This window comes from Hirundo rustica, chromosome 24 (genome assembly GCF_015227805.2).
Source record: "Hirundo rustica isolate bHirRus1 chromosome 24, bHirRus1.pri.v3, whole genome shotgun sequence".
Classification (NCBI taxonomy): domain Eukaryota; kingdom Metazoa; phylum Chordata; class Aves; order Passeriformes; family Hirundinidae; genus Hirundo; species Hirundo rustica.
In genome coordinates, this window is record NC_053473.1 from 6,579,454 (window position 1) to 6,602,878 (window position 23,425).

The window sequence follows — 23,425 nt, forward strand, 5'->3', positions numbered from 1 at the left end:
GCCCCAGATGGATTTGGGGTTAGTGGGAGCGGGAAAGGGGAAAACTCCCCCTGGAAAAGGCAGGGAATGGGAATTTCCATCCCTGGAGACGTGGGATGGGATTTGTGCCACATCCCGGTGTGCTGATTTGGGGAATTTCCTTCAGGAATTCTTTCCAAGGGCTTTACCGCCGTCCAGCCCTGCCCGGGAGCGGAAGGAATTTTCACCCTCGGGAAAAGTGGAACTGGGGAAAGCCGAGACCGCGAGAGGTTCCGAGGCAGCAGAAAATCCAAGGAAAAGGGGCTGGGAAAGGCGGAGCCCGCCCGGAACCTCTGCCCTGCTCCTCCCGGGAATTCCCGCCGGGATCGGGATCGGGATCGGGATCGGGATCGGGCAGAGCCGGGCCCGCAGCTCCCCCTCCTGTCCGGAGCCCGCGGGAAGTTTTTTCCCGTTCTAGCAGGAATTTGGGATGCTCCGGGCAGAATTCCCGCAGGAACTCCAGCTAGGAATGCTGGAGGGGGAAAAATCCCGGGCGCCGGCCCCGGGGGGAGGACTGGGAAGGGGATTTCTTGGGAAAAAGGGATTTGATTTGGGGAAAAAAGAGATTGGTTTGGGGGAAAAAAAAAAAAAAGAATTGGGGGGGGGGGGTTGGTTTTTTTTTTTTTTGGGTTGGGGTTTGTTTGTTTGTTTGTTTTTGGTTTTGTTTTGTTTTTTGTTTTTTTGGATAAAGGGGTTAGTTGTTGGAGAAAAGCGACTGGTTTGGGAAAAGCATTTTTTGGAAAAAGGGGATTGGTTTGGGAAGAAGGGATTGATTTGGGGACAATGGGATTGTTTTTGGGATGGAGGGCTTGCCTTGGGAAAACTTGAAGCTCCAGGATCCAATCCCACAGGGGAAAAACCCCTGGACAATATCCGTCCCCACCAGAGACTGAAATCCCAGCCGCAGATTTCGTGAAAAACGTTTTTTATTCCCCCAAGAAAGCCCCGAACTACAAAACAGAATTCCCAAAGGAAGGCGAGGATCTCCGCCACTGGCACATCCTGGTGCTCCGGAGCAGCCGGATCCTAACTGGAGACGCTCTGCAGCAGGGTGATGTTGTCCCCCTTCAGCATGATCCGACCTGGAAGCCAGCGGGATCAGGGAATGTGGGAACGCCCCGGGACGGGAGCGCCCCAAAGCCCCACGGATGGATCCCAGCCCCAAACCCCATTTCAGCTTCTGACCCCTGGGTTTGAGCTCCCACACCTGGATTTCAGGTTTTACACTGGGATTTTCAGGCTCCAGATCCCAGACCCGGATTTCACGTTCCACGCTCGGGGATCCCACACCCGAGTTTCAGCTCCCACAGCTGGATTCCAGGACCCCACACCCGAGTTTCAGCTCCCACAGCTGGATTTTAGGGTCCCACAGCTGGATTTCCCACCCCAGCGCCCCCCTGACGTACCCAGCTGCTTCCTGGACTTGGTTTTGGAGTGAATCTCCTCAGCATCGTCCAGCACCAGGTTCATGTACTCATCAAAGCCCTGCAGGAGCAGCACCAGCCTCAGCCAGGGGCCCCACACCCCAAAACCCCTCCCAGAAACCCCCAAATCCTGCAACTCCCGGGAGAAACAGGAACCCCCACAGGGGTTTTCATGGAAAAGACGGAAGAAATGGGTTTAGGAATGGGAAGAACGGGAAGAAGGGAATGGGAATGGGTTTAGGAAGGGAAGGAAGCAGGGAGCAGAGCCCAGAGCAGAGGGGTGACAAGGGGCCAGTGGCACTCACGATGATGCAGCCTTCTATCCTCATGTTCACCTGCTCGTAGAGCCACACCTGGATCCTGGATCTCTGGAAACCGCGGGGAGGGAGAGAAAAGCAGGGGTGGGAACACTGCAGGCAGCTCTGAGGGGTCTCTGCCCTGTCCCTGGGGGGCTCCACGGGAACATCCCACAGGACTGTAGGATGGAGGAGCAGCAAGCACTCCCCTCACGTTTAATGGGTTTTAAACGGGAAGAAATAGGATTTAAATTGGATATTGGGAGGGAATTCCTCTCTGTGAGGGTGGGGAGCGGCTGGGATGGAATTCCCAGAGGATCCCTGGCTGCCCCATCCATGGGAGTGCCCAAGGCCAGGCTGGAGCAGCCCGGGATGATGGAAATTGTCCCTGCCCGTGGAAGGAGTGGCACCGTTTGGGATTTGAGCCCAACCGCGCTGCAGCCCCCGGGCCCGTTCCCGCTACTCACGTTCTGCAGGTAGCGGAAGATGAGGTTCTGGAGCCGAGAGTTAAGGGCACAGCACAGCCAGGAGCTCCCGGGGACAGCGCCCGGGGATGGGACCCGAAACGCGCTGAGGGGGAACCTGCGGCCCGCAGGGATGGAGGCCGAGATCCCCCCGGGCGGAGCCGTTACCCCGGCGATAAAACCCGCCAGCCGCGCCCCTTTCCCGCCCGCCAGCCCCGCGCTCCCCGCGCTCCCCCGGCGCCCCGAGGGGCTCGCGGCAGGCAGGATACGATGGGCTGCACCATCACCTTCTGCACCTTCTGGCCCTGCCCGCGGTACGCCATGGCTGCACGGGGCCCGCGGCGGCGCGGGGCACTGTGGGATAGTGGCGGTGTGAGGGGAGAACTGCGCGCGGGGCACTGTGGGATAGTGGCGGTGCGAGGGGAGAACTGCGCGCGGGGCACTGTGGGATAGTGGCGGTGTAGGGGCGGGAGGAGCGCGCGGGGCACTGTGGGATAGTGGCGGTGTAGGGGCAGGAGGAGCGCGCGGTGCACTGTGGGATACCGGTGGTGTGTGGGGCGCAGTTTTTTCTCACTGGGTTTTTTAACGTTAGTTTTAGGTGTTGGGGTTTGTTTTTTTTTCTGTTAGTAGTTTTCTTTTCTTGCTGTTACTAGGGTGGGGGGTTTTTGCTAGTATTTTATTTGGTTTTAATAACCACAATTCATAGAAAAAAATTGAATTAAAATGTTTCCCCGGCTCAGAGCTACAGCAGAGTTGCGCCTTTAAGCGCCCGACTTTAAAATCAAGCGGCCTTTTGTGCTCCTACAGGCACCAGAGTTTTCCTGTTAATTTGCCCCACAGGGTCATGAAAGACCTGAGAAGCCAAAACTCGTTGAGATATCACCCAGCCCCGGTGTCCTGGCCCTGTTCTCTGGGATGAGAACCCAAATCCTCCCCTCAATTCCCAGAAATTCCCCACGCCTCCTTTTCTCCAGGCTGAGCCCCTTCCCCAGCTCCCTCAGGACTTCCAGCCCCTTTCCCTTCCCTGGAGCACCTCTGGATGACCCCAAAATCCCAACCTGTACTCATTAACTTCTAATTAACTCCAAAGCCCCAACGTGTTTGATCCCATCCCTTAAATAAAGCATGGAAAGCAGAGAGCTCTGCGCGGACACCAGAGTGAACAGCCTACTTTTAATCCCTTAAATAGAATCATACAAATATAAAATGGAAGAATAAAATATTTACAGAAAAAAAAAAAACAAAACAATCAAATAAAATCCACAGGGATTCCACCCAATCCCATCTCCTGACGGGCTGGAAGAGGGAAGCAGCCGGGGGGAACACTCCAGGTGCTTTTCCTCCCTCCCACAAGGATCCCGGCCGGTTCCAGTCCTTCGGCAGGGAGCGATCCTCAGAACCGAGAGGCACTTGAGGCAATCCTCCTTTTCCCGAATCCCTGCAGGCAGCCAGCAGGAATTCTGGCTGCCCAGGACCCCGGTGCCCTCAGGGAAAGCCGCCCTGGATCATCCGGAGCCAGGCTCACGCCGGCAGTGTTTGGTCCGAACTCTGACTCGCTGCTCCCTCTCCCAGCCCGCTTTTCCCGAATTCCCCCGGCTCCGAGCGCGGAGGCGGCGTCCATCCGTCAATTCCAGAGTTGACACAGTAACTCTGGGGTTTTTGGGATGCGCTGTCCAGCACAGGAGGGAGCTGGGATGGCTCTGGAGATGGGATCTGTGTCCCCCGAGGGAACTCCAAGTGCTTTGTCCTGTCCCAAGCGGGAGGAGCCGCCGGAATTTCGGGATAACTGAGTGCAGACTCTGCCTATTCCTAGCAATCCAACTGCGCTTCCAGCTGGAAAAGGATCCCCTCCACGGATCCAACAACATTTACAGGATTTGTGTGGGGATGGGAGTTTTTTTAGGGGCGGTTTGGTTTATTTTTTGGTGGTTTTTTAAGACCTGCCTCTCTCAGCTGTCAATCATCTCCGAGAGTTCCAGCAGGAGATCATCCTCGTCCTTCCCGGGATCCAGGTCGATTTCTGCTTCCAGTTTTCCCCCGGAGATCTCCCAGATGAGCTTCTCGAAGTCGTCCTCCACCGACAGCGCGGGTTTGGCGGCGCCGGCCGAGCTGAGGCGCCGCAGCTTCACCGGAGCCTCCAGGGAGGAGGATCCCGATCCCGATCCCGACCCCTCCGACTGCGCCGGGGAATCCCCCCGGCTCCCAGCCTGCAGCTTGGGGCTGCGGGAAACGGGGAGAAGGGAAAAATCAGCCTGGGAGACCCCTGAGGGGGAGCTTGAATTTCACAGCGGGGTGGGGAACCCGGGGGCTTGGGAGTCCTGGATCGGCTTTGGGAATCCTGGATCAGTTTAGGGTTTGGGGATTTAGCCATGAGGAAACACAGCTGGAATGTGGGGGAGAAGGGGCGAGAAGAAACCCCAAAAAGGCACTGAAAAAACCCAAAGAGTCACTGAGAAGAAACCTCAAAAAAAATTGAAAAAAAAAACCAAAAGCACCACTGGAAAGGAATCCCAAAAAACGTGCCACTGGAAAGGAATCCCAAAAAACGCCACTGGAAAGGAATCCCAAAAATAAGCCACTGGAAAGGAATCCCCAGAATAGCGCCACTGGAAAGGAATCCCAAAAAACGCGCCACTGGAAAGGAATCCCCAGAATAGCGCCACTGGAAAGGAATCCCAAAAAAAGCGCCACTGGAAAGGAATCCCAAAGGAGCTCTGCTGCACAAACATTAACTCCAGTTAACGGCTCCTCTGCTGGATTTCAGCTCCCATTCCCTCAGAACCGGGATCTCCCACTCGTGGCTGCCCCACAGCCCATCCCTGGGGGCAGGAAGGAGAAGGAAAAGCTGGGATTGGGGTTACCTGCTCTGGGAATTCTCTCCCCGAGGGTTGGAGCCCGGGCTGTCCTCTGGAGAAGTGGGAACAACAACCTGGGAATGAGGAGCAGGACAACTTTTAGGATGTAAGAATCCCAAATTTTAGGAGATTTTTCCTTTTCTGCCCCACCTGAGGCAGGGCATTCCCTGACATAAGGAATTTTTCTCTTGGAACGGACAAACCCCTTCCCAAAATGCCAGCAGGGAATTCTGGAGGTGCTTCCAAAGCAGGAACGCGCTGCCCATGGGCGTCAGGGGGCGAGAAGGGGCGGGAGAGCCGGAGAAGGTTCCAGTTTTCCCGGTGTTTTTGGGAAGGAGGAGGGATCTGGGGCCGTACCTTGGCCGAGGGCTCCGGGATGTCCCCGCTGGTGGCCCCCAGCGGCTTCACGGCCACCACGGCGGGGGGGGGCCCCTCGGGACCCTTCCTCTTCAGCGGCTGCTTGGGCGTGGCCTTGGCATCCAGGGGCTTCAGGCACACCCTGGATTTGGCTGGAATGGAGGGGAAAGGAGGAATGGAACAGCTCTGGGAATTCCAATCTCTGGCAGTGGGGAGCCAATCCCTGTGTCCTGCCCCTCCATCCCCATCCCAAAACTCTCTGCAGCTCTCCTGGAAGGAGCTCCGAGCTCTCCCTGGATCCTTCTCTTCTCCAGGTGAAGATTCCCAACATTCCCACCTGCACAGGGACGAGCTCTAGACCCCTGATCCAAACATTCCCAGCGCCCCCCATGCCGTGGGCACTGCCTGCAGCATTCCAGCCGGGATCTCAGCGCTCCCCACACTCCTGGGAATGCCCCACGGGTATTTCCAAGCGGGGAATGACCAGAGCTGCCTCCCACAGTTTCTCCAGGAATCTCAACCCCTGCTCCCAGAACATTCCCAAAGGAACCCAACACCTACCTCTGGTTTTCCTCTCGGGCAGCTGAGCTCCCTTTTTCCCTGGATCCTTCTCCGGGCTTCCCACTCCATCCTCCTGGAGTTTTCCCAGCCTCCTCCTGCCCAGCTGCTGCGCTGATCCCACAGCAGACTCGGGGCTTTTATCCTTGTTTTTCTCCTGTTTTTCAGCTGGAATTGCCCCGGATCCTTTCTGCAGTTTCTCCTCCTGGCGCTGTTTCAGCTGACGCTTCTCCCACATGATTTCCTCCAGGCTCTTCACCTGAATGCCAGAATTCCCTGAATTCTGAGAAAGGAAAAAAAACCACCCCAAGGGGGTTGTTAGGATAAAAATCTATGGATTCACTAAGGAATTCCGGGTGGCAATCCCTACAAAATGACTCCATGTGGCACTGCTAAAATAATTTTTTTTTTTTTTTCCAAGGTCCCTCCTATGAAAATGCACTTTGGGAACTTTGAAATTCCCCAAAAAAAACAAGTTTTCATGGAGCAGAAGGCTCTGCCTGTAGCCTATCCAATCTTTTTAGGGAATATAAAACCATCCAAGCTGCTCCACAGAGCCTGATTTCCTCTAAAATTCCAACTTTCAGGGTTAAAATATCCAGCTCGGCATTTTAAAAATGGGGAAAAAAATCTCTGAAAACATTTTGCCCTCCTCTGTTTTTTATTCATTGTCAGGCATAAACGAAATAATTAATTAAAATGAAGTAATTGATTAATTCGAAGGGAGGATTTGTTTCCTGGGAATTTTACTGACAGCATTATAGGATTTCACCACAACTCCCAAATGAGGAAAGGTGGGAAAAACGGACCAGGAAACAAGTAGTGACAAAATCGTTGGGAAATTGTATGCCCCAAAACGCTCAGGAATGTGAGGCATTGATCAGAAATGTTGATGTTTTATTATAAATTTGCTCTCCCTCACACCAGACTCACCTCAGCAGATGCACAGCCCTCCTTGAGGGAAGGTTTGTTCAGCTCCACGATCATCTTCTCCTCTCTTCCAGGCGCTTTAAACCAAGAAAAAAACATCCAAGAATTGGTTTTTTTTGGTTTCCTGGGGGGGTGATTTCCCTGATTTTATTAGCAGGATCTACGCTCACCTAGGAGCTTGGTGACGCGGAGCAGCTTCCGTCCCCTGAGGGCGGCCTCGGGCGGGGCGGGAGCAGCGGGAACGTTCTCCCCGCTCTGCTGCATCCTCAGCGCCTTCTCCCGCTTGATCTCCTCCAGGGTTTTGATGCGCAGCTCCCCGGCGCCCTTGGGCCTGGCCGGCTCCGCCCTGCCCGGCACGGCCACGCTCTGCCTGCGGGGCTCGGCCTCCGCCCGGGCCCTGCTGGGGAACTCCTCGGCCTTCTCCTTCTCCTCTCCCGACCGTTTGTGGTTCTTCTCGGCCAGCGCTCCCGCCAGGGATTTGGTGCGGGCGGCTGGGGAGGGTCTGGCTCCCGCGCCGGGATCCTCGCCTCTCCTGCCTTCCCCCGGGATTTTGGCTGGCGGCTCCCCTCGCCTCTGGTTGGCTTTTTCCAGCCGGATCTCCTCCAGGGTTTTCACCCGGATCTCCTCGATGGGCTTGGTGGCTTTGTCTGCGCTCGGGGAAAGCAAATCCCGACGTGGGAGAGAGCTCAAGGACCCGGACTGAATCCCACTTTCAGGCTCCAGAACTCCTCCCAGCACTGAGGGAATTTGGGACGAGGGCTCCCGGTGCCCCTTGGCTTGGAAGGACTTTAAGGATCATCCAGGGACATCTTCCCCTATCCCAGGGTGCTCCAACCTGGCCTGGGATGCTCCCAGGGATGGGGCAGCCACAGCTCCTCTGGGAATCCCGTCCCAGCCCCAGGGAAAGATTCCTTCCCAAAATCCCATCCAAACCCGTTCCCCATCAGCCTGCAGCCCTTCCCCTCGTCCTTGGGAATCTGCTCCTTTCCTGCAGGCTCCCCTCAGCCCACAGCGATCACCCCGAAATTCCTCCTCCTCAGGTGGAACAATCCCAACTCTCTCCCTCCTTCGAACCACTTGGATGTGGAAAATCAGAGCCAGTTATCCTTTCAAATTACCAACTTTAGGCTGCATGGAAGTTCTTGGGAAGAAAAGACAAAAGGAGTATTTCCAATCTAATTTTCACCTGTCTCGGTGCTGCTCTGCTCAGAGGGCAGCCCCAGCCTCTCCTTCAGGGACTTCAGGACTTGCACTAAAAAGAAAAAAAAAAAACAGAGGAAAAGTTAAAAAGTGGCAAAAAATCCCAATTTTGGGTGGGAAATGAGACAGGAGAGGAGAGCACCTCAGTGGGACTCAGAGAGACCCTGAACCCACACCCAACATGCAAAAATAAGCAGGAGAAAAAAGGAGGAACAAAAAATCCCAAAAGGAAAAGCTGAAGAGAAAATCCCAACAGAATAAACCTGGAGAGAAAATCCCAAGCCAGGTGTGAATCCCAGGTGTAAATTCCAAGTGTTTTTGGTACCTGTGCCTCTCCTCGGGGCTTTGTCAGCGTTCTCCTGCAGCTCTGCCTTCCTCCCCAGCCTGTCAGCAACGTTCCTCCTCAGGGGAAGGAAAGTTTTCCCACCTTCAAAAAGACAGCAAACGAGAAATTCTTTCAGAATGTTCCTCTGCAGAAGGGTTTAGAACAAACCTAAATCCTCCCAGATTAATTTTTAATATTTTTTTTGTTTTCGTTGCTACCAGAATTTGCTTTTTTTGATGTAAATACTTCACAAAAAGCTCTCACCTATGACGGTCTTCCTTCTTCCCAGTCTGTCAGGAAGATTCAGCTGGATCACGGGGTCCTCCCCTAAAACGAGGAACAATCTTTGCAGTGCACCGAAAGCATCATCCCCAATGCAGCCCTCACCCCAAAAACGCCATTTTCTGGCTGCCAGCCCACAGGAACTAAAGAAGGCCTGGGAGGAGAAACGATTTTAATGACAAAACTTCCTGAGCTTTGATTCCAACCAAACCCAGCGCCTACAGATCCCCAACATTTCCAACACAGCCACAGCCTTTAAAATTGAAATTGGGAAAGGCAGCACCACGCCAGAGTCACCCCCACTCTCAACAAGCTGATCTGGGGGCTGTGGAATGGCAATCTGGGCCATTTGGGATTACCTTCCTTGGAGGAGAGGGTCACAGTTCTCAGCACGGTCCGGACGTTCTCCTTCTCTGGCACGGGAATGCTCCGGGCCTGGAGGGGCTCCACAGCCACTCCTGAGGGACCTTCTGCAGGGAAAAGCATGGAAAAATCCCGAGATTTACAATTCTCCTTGCGTCTGCCCTTGGCAATTCCGAGCAGCTGCCACCTGCCAGAGTAGCCCCTCCAAAGAACATTCACGTCTGCCCCTGCAGGATCTCCCAATTCACACAAAAAAACTTCCTTTCCTTGCAAATTATCCAAGGAAAATCAGGATTAAACAAAAGGATGAGCAGTAGGCAGAAGGATAAGGAAGGAGGGATTTTATGAAAATTAACTCACCACCTTGTTTTTTGGCTTTTTCCTTGAGTTTCTTCAATTTGATCTCTTCCAAGGTTTTTATCCCAAAATTTAAGTTGTCATCTGGAAGCACAGAATAGGGACATTTTTAGGCATTCAAATATCATTTAAACTCTTTAAATTCCATTTAAACTCTATTTTGTCCCACAAAACCAACCCAGGAGGATTTTTCCCTGCCTGGGGAAGGTGATTAGGTGGGAATGAACTCCTGGATTCCATTCAGCATCCCGGGGTTCTATTTTATTTTAGGAATATTTTGCTTTTAATTGTCAAATTCCCCTCCCAATCCCTCCTCCTGCAGCTCTTGGGATACCTTGCTTTGCACTGGGATTGGATTTCCTGGTGGAAATCACCCTCAGTCCGTTGTGGGCTTCTGTGGGTGGTGGCTGGACCGGGGCTTTGGTTTCTTCTCCTTCTTCAGAAAGCTGGTCTGGAAGGGAAACCAAACCCAAAGTGAAATCATTGACGGAGTAAGGATTTAGCCAAACTTCTCATTTTCAGGTGGTTCAGTACTTCAGCCCGCAAAAACACATATGCCTCTTTTCTGCAGCTCAAACCGGCGAAAAAATTCCCAACTTCTGCGATCTGCACCTCGACTGAAAGCAGAAACCCCCGAGATGAATTCAGGGTTTCTCACCGTCATCATCCTCATCGTCATCTGCGGCGTTGATGACCACGGGGGGGTGCGTGGGGCTGGGGACATTCTCCGAGTTCTCCACTTTCATCACGCCCCGCAGCTGCGGGGACGGGTTGGACTGAACGGAGAGCTTGCTCTGCTGCAGCTGCACCATCTTCACCTCGTCCTCGGCGGCCTCGGCGGGGCTCGGCAGAGTGGCTGCCAAGGAAAAACATCCCCAAAAAATTTAAATTAGAATTCCGCTCCACTCCCCTGACTGCAAACCTCCCTTCCAGGAAGCATGGCTTGAAAAAAAAAAACCTCAAATGTGACTCAGAAATCCCAAACTTTGACCCCAGACGTCGTAAATTTGATAACAGAACACATCTGGATTTGGTTCCTTATTCCCCACCCACACAGGGGTTAAAGGAGAAGGGAAAAGGAACCCTGAAAACACCAAGCATAGAGCAGGGAAAAAAATTCCAAAATCAGAATTTCATTTAATTCCTGTGACTGCAAACTCCCCTTCAGCCGTACAACAATTCCTTGAGACTCCACATAACTTTATGGAATATTCCCCATGAATTCTCGGGTGTTTTGAGGGAAAAGGAGGTGGAGAACTCACTTTTGCTGGGGGGAAGGAAGAGCCCGTCCACGTAGCGTCCCTTGGTGTGGTGGAAAGCACAGTTGTGCTTCTGGCAGCCTCCAGGTTGGTTCTCCCAGTAGCAGGCGATCTCACTCCGCTTTTTCTGAGGGCAGAACCACAAACCCAGGCTCAGGGGACTCTCCCCTGGACCGGCAAACTGGCTCACTTTGTCAACAGGCCGCAGGGAAGGCGGGAAACTCATTCCAAAGGGCAGCTAAAAATATTCCAGGGCTTGGAGACAAGGTTTTGGAGGCTGGGAAAATGGGATTCATAAGGATTTTTTTTTTCTTGTCATTCAGATGGAAAAGACAGGACACTGTCACAGAGTTAAATTAATACAAAATCCAAAATAATGGGATTATGCACAGGGAAAAACGTTAATTTTCAGATTTGAATTGCAGGTGAAATCCACCTGAATTCATCTTTCAGAGCTTTAGCTCCTTCCCATTTTTTTTTTTCCTCCCCACCCAATACAATTCCAAGAGCTCAGGATAAAGTTCTGGGGAGAAATCCAGGGCCATTTTCCAGCTCCCAGGAATCTGTTTCCCACCCCATTTAAGGAGTGGGACCCATGTGGGTGCTCTGGCGAAAACTCTGGGAATTTCAGCATTTAACACAAACACTTCCTGCTGGGATAAACACCTTAAAAGTCCATTTTTTCCCTGCCTTACCTCCCTCCCGGTAACCAAAACCCCTGTAAATCTCTGCTGGAAAAGGACACGGATCCCCCTGCACTCCTGGGGAGCTCTGCCAGGGTTTTTTGGGAGCACTCACATCGATTTCCATGTGCCTGAACCTGCAGACATTCCTAAAGCACCGCCCCTCCTGCCACAGCGTGCAGACGGTCTCGCTGCCCAGGGCGGCCTCGCAGTGCCGGAAGGAACAGGAATCTCCCTGAAAAACACAGGAAATCAGCAAAAAACGGGAAAAAATCCACACCCAGCCTCAAAAACTAACCGGGGCGGAAAGGAGAATCACACACAGGCTAAAGTATGGGATGGGAAAAGGACACAGGTTAAAAAAAATGGGATGGGAAAAGGACACAGGCTAAAAAAATAAACAGAGCTAGAAAGGGAAATCACACAGCTTAAAAAAACCCCAGTTTTCAGAACTGGGAGCTGAATAATTAATTAATGAATTAACTGATTTGTTTTTTCTCTCTTCCCGCTCTTTGCTGGGAAATTAAAGAGGGAATGAAGGCACTGCAGAGGGGCTCAGACCCCAGCTCACCTTGTTGCAGGTGGAGTAGAAGTAGAAGTAGCAGTCGTCTCCCTGGTTGGACATGCTGCAGAAATCCTTGGAAAAGCTCAGGGTCTGCTCCCTCTCAGGGCTCTCCTCCAGCCTGGGCAAGAATTGGCTTCGCTTCAAAGGCTTCTCCTGGCTTAGCAGTGACAGCTTCTTTTTAACAGAAACCCTAAAGCAGCAGCAACAAAAATTGCTGGGTTTAGACTTGTTTCCTGTTAATCTTCAGAGGGAAGCAATGACTTGAAATCAGCTGGGCACGAAAATGAAGCTGAATTTGTCTAAAATTCCATTTTTAACATAAGTAGATATTAATAATAATCACATGCTAATAACAACCACATAATGACACCACACCTCAACAACACAAAACACCGAGCTTTAACACCGGATTGTGAAACAGCATGAACTGGGAACTCTGGGATGAATCCATTTCAGAGGGCAGCGACCATTTCCACGCTATCCAAGTGCCACATCCCGGATTTTCCCAATCCCAGGGCACTCTGGAGCTCACCCACCTGGCCACGTTGAGCACAGGCTTTGATCTTCCCAGCCATGCAGTTCCCCTCTCCTGTAGGCCGAAGGAGTCCGTGAATGAATAACAAAGGGGCAGAAAGAATTTTTTCCTTTTTTTCCTCCTGACAATTCCAAGGGAACCTCTCAGCCAACAATTCCAAACTCTGAGGTGCTCTCAGAACAATCTGACAACTAATGAAGGAATTGAGTCCATTGGAAAACTGGCACACTGGAGACAGCCAGGGATATTTTAATTCTTCCAATAAAAAAAAAAAAATAACCAACAAAAAAAAAAATTAAAAAATAAAAAGCCCCAGCGCCTTTTTTTTTTTTTTTTTTAAAAGATGAACTCAGGATTCAAAGTGGCTGCAAAAATGAGGCTCCATCTTCCACAGCTGGGGAAATTTCTAATTTTTTTTTTTCTTTTTTTTTTTTTTTTTTTTTTAATTTTTTTTTTTTTTAATGATTTAATTCAGTAAGTTGCAATTTCGGGTCTTCCGAGATTTCTTCACCTATTAAGAAAACACAAAAACCTTCCCCCGTCTTTGTGACCTGTACAACAAACCCCCCCCAATTCTGTGTGTATAAACCCACACACGTGTTTATACACACCCCAAAGAGGGAGGGACAGCACAACAAGGAGCAGGAATTTCAGCCCATTTCCCACCTCAAAAGCAAATCCGGGGGAAAATGCGATTATTTCTGTGCTTTGGGATGAGGTGACGGGGTCAGAGGGGGTTTGGGGACACGGGGACAGCGCAGGGGACACATCCAGAAGGGCTTTATCCCTTTATCCCCACCCAAGGAAAAGCAGCAGCAGCGAGCTTTGGGAAGCAGGGATCGCATTGGGAGCGGCGTGGCTGCACGGATTGGGAATTTGGGACAGGAATTAGTTGGGGTTTCCATCAAATACCACAATTTTGCTATTTGCGCTGTTCCCTGATCCATTTATCCATCATTATCCTGCCTTGGATCCAGTTCAGCAGCTGGCTGGGGTTTTTGGTGCCATCAAAAATTGATTTTATTCAGCTTTTTTTTCATGGGAATCACACTTTTCTTTTGGACAGTCTTATAAAAATCAGATTTTTAGGGCTCTTTTGCACACAACCTGCAACCAAACCAGCTAAAATCCAAATACGTGTCAATTTTACCCCTCTGACATCTGTGTAAAGGATTTCTGACTCTCTGGGGAGCACAAAACTGAATGAAATTTTTCTTTACAGGTTAAGAAGAAATGCTTGGGACCTTTTACTCACACAGACACTAGTGAATTTTCCCAGGACTTTTTTTTTTTTTTTTTTGGCCGGGGAATTTTCCCAAGTCTAAAATAAAGAGAGGAAAAGTTGTGTTCTCAGATTAGTGATTGGTTGGGGTTTTTTTACTGCTTGACACAGGGGATAAAACAGGAATTAAGCACAGGGTTCCCTCCCCTTCTTCCATCTCCGTAGGGTTAAATTCACTTTTGGACCTTCAAAATCAGATTCGGGGTCGTGGAGATTCCTGGGAATCTACTCCTAAAAATTCCTGCAGCTCCTTTTCTTGTGGAAGTTCAACATTTTTCCAGGTGTTTTCCCCAGTGCTCCTGGGAATTCAAATCAAATTTCAAGCCCAAACTCTTCGGTTTGCTCAAGCCAACACTGAAATCCGCAGGGATTCGGGTCATTCCCGGCTGGAAGCAGGAATTCCTCTTCCAACCCAGATCAGGAGGAATTCCCAGGCTGGAAGGCGGAATTTCCTTTCCTCAGGCAATCAGACACCTAAAAATGCAACATTCCTACATCCACCACCCTGGGGGGAAAGAAAACCCCTTCAGATTTAATTCCTTTACAAACTGAATCAGCATTTTCCCTTCCACATCCTTCCATATTCCAGTGCAGAGTCTGAATCTTGTATAAAGAGTGGGAATAAAACCTTGTAAATAAACGACAGCAACAGAAAAAAAATCAACCAACCCCTCCCAAAAAAACCTCAAGGTTCTAAATTCCATCAAGGTAATTTAATTATTAAAAAGGTTCATAAAAAACCTTTATTTCCTCTCATATTAAATCGGTTTCAAGGTGGCAATCAAAAAAAAAAAAAAAAAAAAAGGAAAATATGAATAAAAATTAGCAACTCTGGTGCACTCAGCAGGTCTGGAATTAACTAAAGTTAATGTGCAATTGAAACACCTTTTTGTCCAGAATTCCATTAAAATTTTTGTAGTAAAACGTTTTTAAACCAATTATTTGTAAAAAAAATCAAATCAAAAATGCAGCAGCTGAGGGTCAGCAAGAACCAGGTCAAAAAAACCCCAACACACACTTTTTATTTTAAAGGGAAAAGAAATAAAAACACCCAAGAGAAGTTTTCCTGCACCTCCCTGTGAGGAATTCTTGGATTTCATGCCCCAGAATTCCCCTGGGAAAGCCTCTCCTGCTGCTTCATTTGTGCCTTGAATTCCTGACAAAGGCATTTGATGATTCACCTCCTGTCTATCAGGTGACAAAGAAGGAAAAACACCATGAATTCCACATTTTAACCCCCTTTTTAGGCGTTTTTTTTCCCACTGTCCTCCGGCTTTTCCTCTTCAGGAATCAACCCCAAAGCAAGGGAAGCTGCTACATCCACTCTTGACTAAAATAACTATAGAAAATAAGCATTTTTCTTTTTTTTTTTCTTCCCCCATATTTCTGAGCTCAACCCCAGGGCCTGGCAGCGATTTCCTGTGACAATTCCTCCCCTGTCACGGGAATGTTTTATTAAATCCCAAAAAAGACTCGATGTCCCCTGGATTTCACCTTGGAAAAGCGTCACTGGAGCTGGGAAGTGCCAGCACCAGGAAGTTTTCCCTGGAAAACTCCTGGACATATCCAGCAACCCCTCCAGCCCTCCTGTTCTGCTTCAGGTGTGCCCAGACTCAACCCCAAAATCCTTTATTCCCCGGGAAATCCCCTTTTATTCTCTTTTTTACAGCCAAATAAAGCCGGGCTTTATTCAGGAAGTCTGACCCTGAGTCCATTTCTGGGAATAACCTAGAGGCTCTGATCCTGCAGCAACAACAAAAAACTCCTTTTGGCGTTTCCACAACAAAAATCGACGGCAGAAAGCAGAAACCTCTCAGCTCCAACCTTTAAAAAACATGAAAACCCCCCAAAAATTCACCGAATCGCGTTGTTTTAACAACCTACGGGAGGAATTCAGCCCGGCTGCATCCAGTTACTCAGCTCCTGAAGTTCCTTTAGGGAGTGAGGAGTAATTAGGCGACTACATTAGAAATAACCCCTTAGACGCGTTGCTACAACAGGAAGAAAGGAGGTTTTACCCGAAAATGAGGAGATTTATAAAGCACCTGCGCTGGGATCGCGAATTTGGAGCGGGGGACGAGCCCTAAGGAAAGGCCTCGGGCCTACCTCGGACACGCAGGCCCCCCCCTCCCCAAAGCCCCAGGGGTAGGAAACCCACCTCATCCCGGCTTTATTCCCACCTAATCCCGCTAATTCCACCTCATCCCACTTCACCCCGGTGGTCCCCTCAGCGCTCCCCTCCGGCTGCGGGGACAGCGCGGGGGACGCGCGGCCTGCGGAGCAGCCGGGGCTGGGCCCGCAAACCCCCCCCCCGGCCCCTCATCTCCCAGCAGCCGCCGCGGGGGCTCCGAAGCGCTCTATTTACGGTCGATCGGGGAGTTTTACCGAGCCCCCGGGGGCCGCCGTGCCGCTGTCGCCGCGCTCCGCCAGGGCCGCCGCCGCCGCCGCCGTGTCCCCGCTGCCCGGCTTAAAGATGGCGCCCGGCGCGCGCGCAGCCTCAGCGCGCCCGCCGCCAAGATGGCGGCCGGAGGCGGCTTCGCCCGCCCCACAGGAAGGGAGAGGGCGGGCGGGAGCGTGAGGCGGAGCCGGGGCGGATTTTTCTGCGTTGTTTTTGTTTTCCCCGCGCTTGAAAAATCCTTCAAAAAGCTTCAAAAACGGGAGGAAAGCTTTTCCCCTATGAAGCGAACAGGACTGTGTGTCTCCGTCCTGCCCTGTGCCCACAGAATTTCAGTTGGAAAATCCCTCCAGGGTCGTCAAGCTGTTCCCGATCCCTCAGAGCCCTCAGTGCCAAGTCCAGTCCCTCCTTGTCACCTCCAGGGATGGGGACGACTCCAAACCTCCCTGGGCAGCCTTTTCCAAAGCCTGGCCACCCTTTCCATGAGGAAATTCCTCGCGATGTCCCAAGAATGGTCCCCACTCCCTGCCGCAGCCCCTGAGGTGCCGTCCCCTCCCTCACGCCGCCTCAGGGATGTGAATTCTAAACTAGAAGATATTTTGAGTTCCCAGCCCTTTTTTGGGTTGTTTTTGTTTGTTTTGTTTGTTTTGTTTTTTGCATCCAGCCCAGATTATGTTTAAAAAAAACCCCACGGAATTGTGGCTGTCGTGTTTATTTAAGAGCTGTGGGCAGGGCCACCAGCCTGGGAAAGCAGGCAAGAGGAGAGGGTGACGCTGCACAATAAAGTTTTACACCCCATTCCTCTCCCTTGGAATCAGCTCCAAGGATCAACTTAGAGACGTTTGGGATGGAATTTTCTTTCAACCCACTGGGATTTTCTCATCATGGCCCTGGGGAATTGACTTGGAGAAGATGCTGCTTCTCCATAAAAAAAAACCAGCTCCAGTGCAATCAGTGCTTGAAAATGAGAGGATTTAAGGGGCTGGTTGCTTTTATTCCCCATTTCCCTCCTTTTCTGGACAGAATTCCTCCTTGGAGGGAAAGGTCCCTCGGGTATGGAAGCAGGATGTGGCTTGAAGGCGATCCCAAGGAGATGGAGATCCCAACTCCACCAAGGACCCCCTCAGCAGCTCCATGTGCAGCACTGGGAATGGGAAAGGGAGAATCCCTGACCCAGGGCAGCCCCTCACGGCCCAGCAGCACCGCTTGGGTGGCATTGGCAGCAATTTGGGGACTTTAGCTAGAGGTGGTGGAAGGAGAAGCGACTCAATGACAGAAACCCCGCGCCAAGGGGAGCTTGGATCCCCATCCCTCCTTCCACCCCACCCGATGGAGCCGTTCCTCGGGGAGGGATTGGGACAGATTCCCCGAGCTGCCGGACACACGGAGGACGGCACAGTTACACGTGGGCACATTTTATTCTCTGGATGCACTCGCATTGTTTCTGCTCAACAGCCAAAGCTTTATTGATTCCAAACTGTTCCTCCTTCTCCCTCTTCATTTTTATTTTTTTTTTACTGCACCCCCTTTTCCTACACCTCTAACCACTCTGCTGCTTCCACTTTGCAGTATTATCTCTGCTTGGAGTCTGTTTTCTCAGAAGAAGCCAACGGACAATTCATTCAGATTATTTTTTTTTTTTTCTCCCAAGATCCATATAAATTACATGCAAAACATTGTACATAGAGATTAATATCAAAATGCAATACAGATCAGGTGCACTTTAAGCTGGACTCTAGGATATGGCAAACACACCAGGGTACATATTGCTTTGAAACCACCATTGTTTTGTTTTTTAATGTCATGCATACCACATAATATTCAGTCTTTTGTTTTGTATTTTGGTTGTTGGTTTTTGTTTTTTTTTTCCTTTTTTTCTCTCTCCCATTTTTTATACAAAAATACCAGTGCTTATTATACTGAGTTACTGGAAAAAAAAAGAGAAAAACTCGGCTCCACGTGCCCTCTTCAAAAGAAAGTTTGTTTTGTGAGAGCATTTGATAAATATATATACACACACATAAATGTTGAGTTCAGACTGTATATATATATATATTTATTGAAGGGGAGGAAATAAACTAAAGGCAGTTTTAGCCATGGGCTTTGCTGGGTGAAAACTGGAGGATTTGAGGAGCGGGAGAGAGCGGAGTCGGGCTGAGGAGGGGGGATGACGCTGGAGAGGTGCCAAAATCCCCCCGTTTGGGTGGAAAAGGAGCAGGAAAAGCGTTCCCCCACACGCCCCGAGGGGAGATCTGGGGGTGCAGGAGGGCGTTTTGGGGGCTCGGAGCTCCACAAGGGGTCGGGGCCGGAGCAGAAGCGATGCAGGCCCAGGTGTCCCCTCAGAGGGACAGAAACCTGCCGGGGGCTCGGGGTGGTGCCAGGAGCTGGCGGTGGCACCTCGGAGATGCCCTCCTGCATTCGGGATGGGGATTTTTTATTCCAGCCGTCCCCTCAGGTCACCCTCGGAGAGGGGCCGAGCCCTCCAGACCCCGGGGGAGTAAAAGCCACGAAGGCCGCCCATGCTAAAAGTGCGGTTTAGTTTGTTTCCTTCTTGAGATCGGTCGGAAAAATTTCACTTGGAAGCTTTATTGCATGGGAAAAAAAAAAAACAAAACCTTTGGGGAAAAAAAAAAAAGAATGAAATTAAACCCCCTCCCCACACCCTTCTCCCTGTGCAAATCATAAAAACCTCAGCAGGAGAAAGCGAAAACGCCTCAGGAGCTGCCTGGCCAGCAAACCGCACACAGGCCGCGGTGGGATGTCTTTGGTACCAATCCGCCAATTCCACGGAAAATCCACGGAAAATCCGCCACCAAGGGGCCCTGCCGGGATCAAGAACGGGATGCAGGAGGATGTTCAGAGTGTTTTAATAACAAAGCATTCCAAGGCAAAGTTGAACACGGATCACAACGAGGAGGGGAGTGCTCCGTGCGCACTCGTGGCAGTTCAAACAAAGCAAAAACCCCAGAAATTATTCATAATAATATATATTTATATATATATTTATATCTCCCCCTAGTCAAGGCATGTTGCAGAGAGTCCCCAAAAGTCCGTGCCGCCGATCATGCCTTTTTTTTTTGGAGCACCAATCTCCCCCAAATCTCTTTTTTGTGTGTGTGTAATGTCCTCAATAACTTAAGCCAAGAGTCAGCTGCTGCCAGGATATCACTGAAACTTAACCAAAAAAAAAAAAAAACAACTTTACAGGAAATCTGCACAAGAAACATTTATACTTGAAGCAACCAGCCATACACCAACATAATTTATAGATATTTATATAAAAAAACCCCGTTTGTGTCATCCAACTCACGTCTAGTAGAAAGATGGCTGCTCAGAGAAAAGGAAGCTGACTGGCATCCGATGGCTGAATTAATTAATCCACGGAATTAATTAAAGTGTCCCTTGCAACTGCCCTCACGCAGTGGTGGGACTCGAGATTTCTTTATTTTCTTTAAACAAAATACATATGGCTGACGTAAAAATATCAGTTTCTGAGCTAAAGAAAACTAGATTTTTTTTCTTTTTCCTTTTTTTTTTCTTTTTTTCTTTTTTTTTTTTTGCATAATATTTATATAGTGTTATTTCTCCCTCCCCCCACTCCTGAAATGGAAACTAGAACGACAAAAATAGAGCAAACTAAAGGAACAACCAGACCCTTTGTGGCAAACCCTGCCAGTCACAGATTTCTGGGAGTGACTTTGAGAGCCTCCAAAGTTGGCTTGAAGTTGTTGTTGGTTTAAGTCTTTCTTTTTTTTTTTTTTTTTAACAGGTCTGAGGTATTAAAAAAATATCAAAAGAAAAAAAAAAAATTGGTGCATCCCCCCAAAAAGTATTTAATAAATATTTATGTAAGCATGTAAGAACACTGTATCTTCTTTTTTTTGGTTTTTTTTTTGTTGGTTTTTTTTTGCAAGTATTTAAAATAGAAAAAGTGATTTTTTTTTTTGTTGGTTTTCTTAAGCGACGTCACCTTTAGCACAGAACCAAAACCCCACAACCACCCCTTGTTTGGGTTTTTTTTCCTTTGTTTGTTTGTTTTTCCTGGTGTTTGACCCAGGATGCCCTCACTCCCCTGGGCTGTTGTTCCGGGGAGGGAGGGAAGGAGCCGGGCGCGGGGCGCACGCTGAATTTGCACTGGGGACGGGCAGTGGTGGCAATTCCTTCTGGCTGTTGGCAGTGAACAGCGCCCAGCTCTCCAGCACCAGGGCGGGACACTGGGGATGCTCGGGATCTGGGGGGTTTTTGGGGTAAGGACCTTTCCTCAGCAGGAATGAGCCCGTCCTTCCCTCCGCCTCGCACCCCACGGGAAGGACGAGGCGGTGCCGGGGGCGAAGCGAAGACACTTGGTTTGTCTGGTGGTTTAAGGAACACTTAAAAAATCATGGCAAAGATCTGGGCCCTGGCGTGGCAGGAGGTGCTGCAGGCAGTGCTCGGACAAGGCACGGGAGATTCCGCTGTGCGTTCCCGACGGGAAAGGGGAGGAGAACCCAGCCAGACACAGCCTCTCCCAAAGAAACGGGATCCTCTGCGCTCCCAGGGATGGGAATGAGCTCGGGCGGGCGCTTCCAGCACGTTCCCTCTGCTCCCAAGCCAGCCCTGGGGATGGAGGAGAGCAGGAGGGTGGCAGAGCTTCCCCCAGGTCACAACCAGCTGGGGAAGGAGAAGCCCAGGCCCTGCCTCCTGCTCCAGGGATGGCCAGAGGGACAATCCAGAGCCAGCTCCAAGGAAAGGGACTCCCACTGGATTACTCCCAGGGCTGGAGGTGAGGCAGGGCTCGAGGGGAAGAGGCGACCTCCAAAAAAAAGCAGCGAAGCGAGGCCAAGCCTCCAGCAGGACCTCCTCTGGAAGAGCTGCAGCCATCCAAGCCAAACCTCTGGGAAAATCAGGGATCATCCGTGGGCCTCCCTGCCTTCCACTGGATCACGAGACAGCTGGATTGATCTTCCCGAGGATTCAGCACCCGCTGTGCCCTGAGTATTCCCCACTCCGCCTCCCATGGCTTTTGGGCACAGCCGGAGCTCCTCCCGGATCCCTCAGCGCTTCCCTGGAGCCGGCACTGCGAGGCTGAGGAGTGCTGGGCCCCAGGAGCACAGAAAAAGGACAAAAATCCCTCTGCTCCGGAGGGCAGGAGCTGGGAGAGCTGCAAAAATCCTCTCACCGAGAGCTTCCCCCTGACCAAGAGCAGCAGAGAGGCCTCTCCTAAAATCCCTCAGGAAGAAGCTGCGTCCCTCACAACCCGGGGGTTCTCTCCACCTTCCCCCTGGCAGTTTCACCTCCACCTCTGCAGGAAAGTCAGAATGTCTCCCCTCCAGCAAGGTTAGAGCCAAGCCACCTTCATTTCTCATCTCCCAGCTTGGAAACAGAGAGAGAAAAACGTGTGGGCACACAGAGAGGGGGAGCTGGAAAAAGCCCAGGTACCATTTTTCAAAGGTGGAAGACTGGTGGGCATCCCTGGATCTCAGCCTCGGAGCAAACACCTTCCCCTGGCTGGGAGTTCTGAGTTCATTCCTTAATTTTCGCACTGGAGCGGTGACTGCCCCTTCCCACTGCGTAGGGGGGCAAATCCCACAAGCAAAGAGCAAACCCCAACGTTAGAAGAAAAAAACCCTAAAAACCACGAGTGGAGAAAAAAAAAACACCCACAAAAAAAAAAAAAATTAAAATAAGTGCACCCCCAGCCTCAGGGCTGAGGGCGTGTAAGACTACAACAGTTTGAATTTCCTTGGAACATGCATTTTTCCAAAGTGAAAACCCCCTGGCTCCAGGTGCCTGGAGCCCAGCTCTTGGAGAGGAAAAGAACCTGGCAGCTTCCCCTGGGCGAGTACCACGGAAAATCAGGGATGGAGATGCACAATTGGTTTTTTGTTTGGTTGGTTTTTTTTGGCTTAGCCTCTCTCCCAACACCCAGCGTGGTGGTACTCTGGTTCCCACTGCTAAAGAACGGTTTAAAAAAAAAAAAAAAAAAAAAAAAGGAACAAAATGAAACAAAACAAAAAGAAAAAACAGATAAACAATGCCCCCCCCTCCCCACCAAACAAAAAAACCCCAACAAGACCCAGATGATGATACAGGCATGAGCAGTTTGACACGGAGTGACCGCAGCGTGTGATCAGTTACTGGTGCCGGGATCACACGGCGCCGAGCCGGACGAGGAGGAGGAGGAGGAGGAGGAGGAGGAGGAGGAGGGGGAATTCCAAGTTCTAAGGTCAAACGGAGGTCTCCAGGCTGTGGAAGGGGCTCCCGGGCTCGGGGAAGCTGAACTCGCTGTCCACGGCGTTGTTGTTTCTGTTCAGGGCCGTGGACCCCGCCGGGCTGCCCCCACCTCGCTTTTGGAGTCCGTCAGGCTCGGGCTCGTCTTCGGTGCCGTCAAGGAATGGTGTCCGAGGCTCGTCTTCCTCCAGGATGAACTCCGGGTGAGTCATGAAGTTATGGATGGAGCTTCTGGATTCGGGTTTCTCGAGGCCTTCGTACAGGGAGCTACGGAACGCATTCACCACTTTGATCTGGGCGGCGCGGGGAAGAAAAAACAGGGGTCAGTCGGGCTGCCAGAGGGCAGGGCTCGAGGGAGGAAGTGAAAATAAATGATGAGAGACAACCATCGAACAAAAAAAAAACGGCACGACCACAGGCAACAAAATCACCACTGAACAGACAGCTCGGTCAAAAATGAGACATCTACGGTGAACGGGGGTCAGAGTCAGGCACTACGGGGCGGTGGGAACCCGCCGGCTACGGGGCGGCCTCAGAAGCTGCAAGAAAAGACACAGGACGACTCAAAACCACCACCCCGACATCACCGCTCTGGACGGACGGAAGCCAAAATGCGTTAATTAGCCGCTCGTTAACTCCGTGTGTGCGCGCGCGCGCGCCTCGGGGTGGACGGACACGAGGACAACGAGGCGGGGGAACTACGGCTCCGGGAGGAGGTGGGTTAGGCAGACAGCGGGGGCAAACGCTACCGTGGGAGCCGTGGGTGGGCTGGGCAGGGCCGTTCCTACAGCCCCGGAGGGGAGCGGGATTCCCAGAGGTGTCCCCGGCTCTTCTGGGAAGCACGGGATCCAGGGGGGTGAGCAGGGAACCGGACCCCGTGAGCATCCCGGTCTGCGTGGGCTTCCCCAGCCCACCGCCGGAGCTCTGGATCCTTCCTGCACCTGCAGGACACCCAGCGGTTCCCAAAGGCAGTTCCACTGGAACTGGAAAAATGGGGATCTGATGGAGCTGGGAACCAATTCGGAGCTGGAATTGTGCACCTGTGAGCCTGGATAAATCCAGCTGAA

General features: G+C 51.1%; 3 protein-coding genes across 15 annotated transcripts in view; all 3 read right to left on the minus strand.

Moving 5' to 3' along the window:
* Window positions 1-926: 926 nt before the first annotated feature.
* Window positions 927-2,620, minus strand: SNRPE (small nuclear ribonucleoprotein polypeptide E). The gene is made up of 5 exons (XM_040085584.2): window positions 2,472-2,620; window positions 2,206-2,232; window positions 1,748-1,810; window positions 1,425-1,503; window positions 927-1,100 (listed from the first exon to the last, which is right to left on the minus strand). The coding sequence occupies exons 1-5, from the start codon at window positions 2,523-2,525 to the stop codon at window positions 1,045-1,047; spliced, it is 279 nt and encodes a 92-aa protein (XP_039941518.1). The 5' UTR covers window positions 2,526-2,620; the 3' UTR covers window positions 927-1,044.
* A 741-nt stretch (window positions 2,621-3,361) lies between these two features.
* ZC3H11A (zinc finger CCCH-type containing 11A) lies at window positions 3,362-16,205 on the minus strand. Of its 5 annotated transcripts, none has more exons than XM_040085518.2 (18): window positions 16,139-16,205; window positions 12,473-12,525; window positions 11,943-12,126; window positions 11,487-11,606; window positions 10,692-10,815; window positions 10,088-10,285; window positions 9,764-9,880; window positions 9,433-9,513; window positions 9,069-9,179; window positions 8,692-8,754; window positions 8,428-8,529; window positions 8,089-8,154; window positions 7,073-7,549; window positions 6,906-6,979; window positions 5,976-6,255; window positions 5,415-5,566; window positions 5,064-5,131; window positions 3,362-4,422 (listed from the first exon to the last, which is right to left on the minus strand). In XM_040085518.2, the coding sequence occupies exons 3-18, from the start codon at window positions 11,994-11,996 to the stop codon at window positions 4,152-4,154; spliced, it is 2,358 nt and encodes a 785-aa protein (XP_039941452.1). In that variant the 5' UTR covers window positions 11,997-12,126; window positions 12,473-12,525; window positions 16,139-16,205; the 3' UTR covers window positions 3,362-4,151. The 5 variants fall into 5 exon arrangements, with proteins under 5 accessions (XP_039941452.1, XP_039941449.1, XP_039941453.1 ...); XM_040085515.1 differs by having other exon boundaries at window positions 12,473-14,258; window positions 16,139-16,188; XM_040085519.2 differs by lacking the exon at window positions 16,139-16,205 and adding an exon at window positions 15,638-16,103.
* Window positions 16,206-17,586: 1,381 nt separating this feature from the next.
* The window catches only part of ATP2B4 (ATPase plasma membrane Ca2+ transporting 4), a 51,716-nt gene continuing 45,877 nt past the window's right edge, over window positions 17,587-23,425 (minus strand). For all 9 annotated transcript variants that reach the window (XM_040085754.2, XM_058423482.1, XM_040085757.2 and 6 more), the window contains one exon: window positions 17,587-22,651. In XM_040085754.2, the coding sequence (XP_039941688.1) occupies window positions 22,355-22,651 (297 nt within the window). In that variant the 3' untranslated portion in view covers window positions 17,587-22,354. The remainder of the gene's footprint in view (window positions 22,652-23,425) is intronic.

Bases quoted from the DNA above. Each gene is read 5' to 3' on its own strand.
- SNRPE (XM_040085584.2), bottom strand. From the start codon at position 2,525: ATGGCGTACCGCGGGCAGGGCCAGAAGGTGCAGAAGGTGATGGTGCAG. The intron at 1,811-2,205 runs GTGAGTAGCGGG...CGCGGTTTCCAG, and splicing joins TCTTCCGCTACCTGCAGAAC to AGATCCAGGATCCAGGTGTG. The intron at 1,101-1,424 runs GTACGTCAGGGG...GCTGGCTTCCAG, and splicing joins CAAGTCCAGGAAGCAGCTGG to GTCGGATCATGCTGAAGGGG.
- ZC3H11A (XM_040085518.2), bottom strand. From the start codon at position 11,996: ATGTCCAACCAGGGAGACGACTGCTACTTCTACTTCTACTCCACCTGC. The intron at 11,607-11,942 runs GTGAGCTGGGGT...TGTGTTTTTCAG, and splicing joins TCTACTCCACCTGCAACAAG to GGAGATTCCTGTTCCTTCCG. The intron at 8,530-8,691 runs GTGAGAGCTTTT...GTCTTTTTGAAG, and splicing joins AAGAAGGAAGACCGTCATAG to GTGGGAAAACTTTCCTTCCC.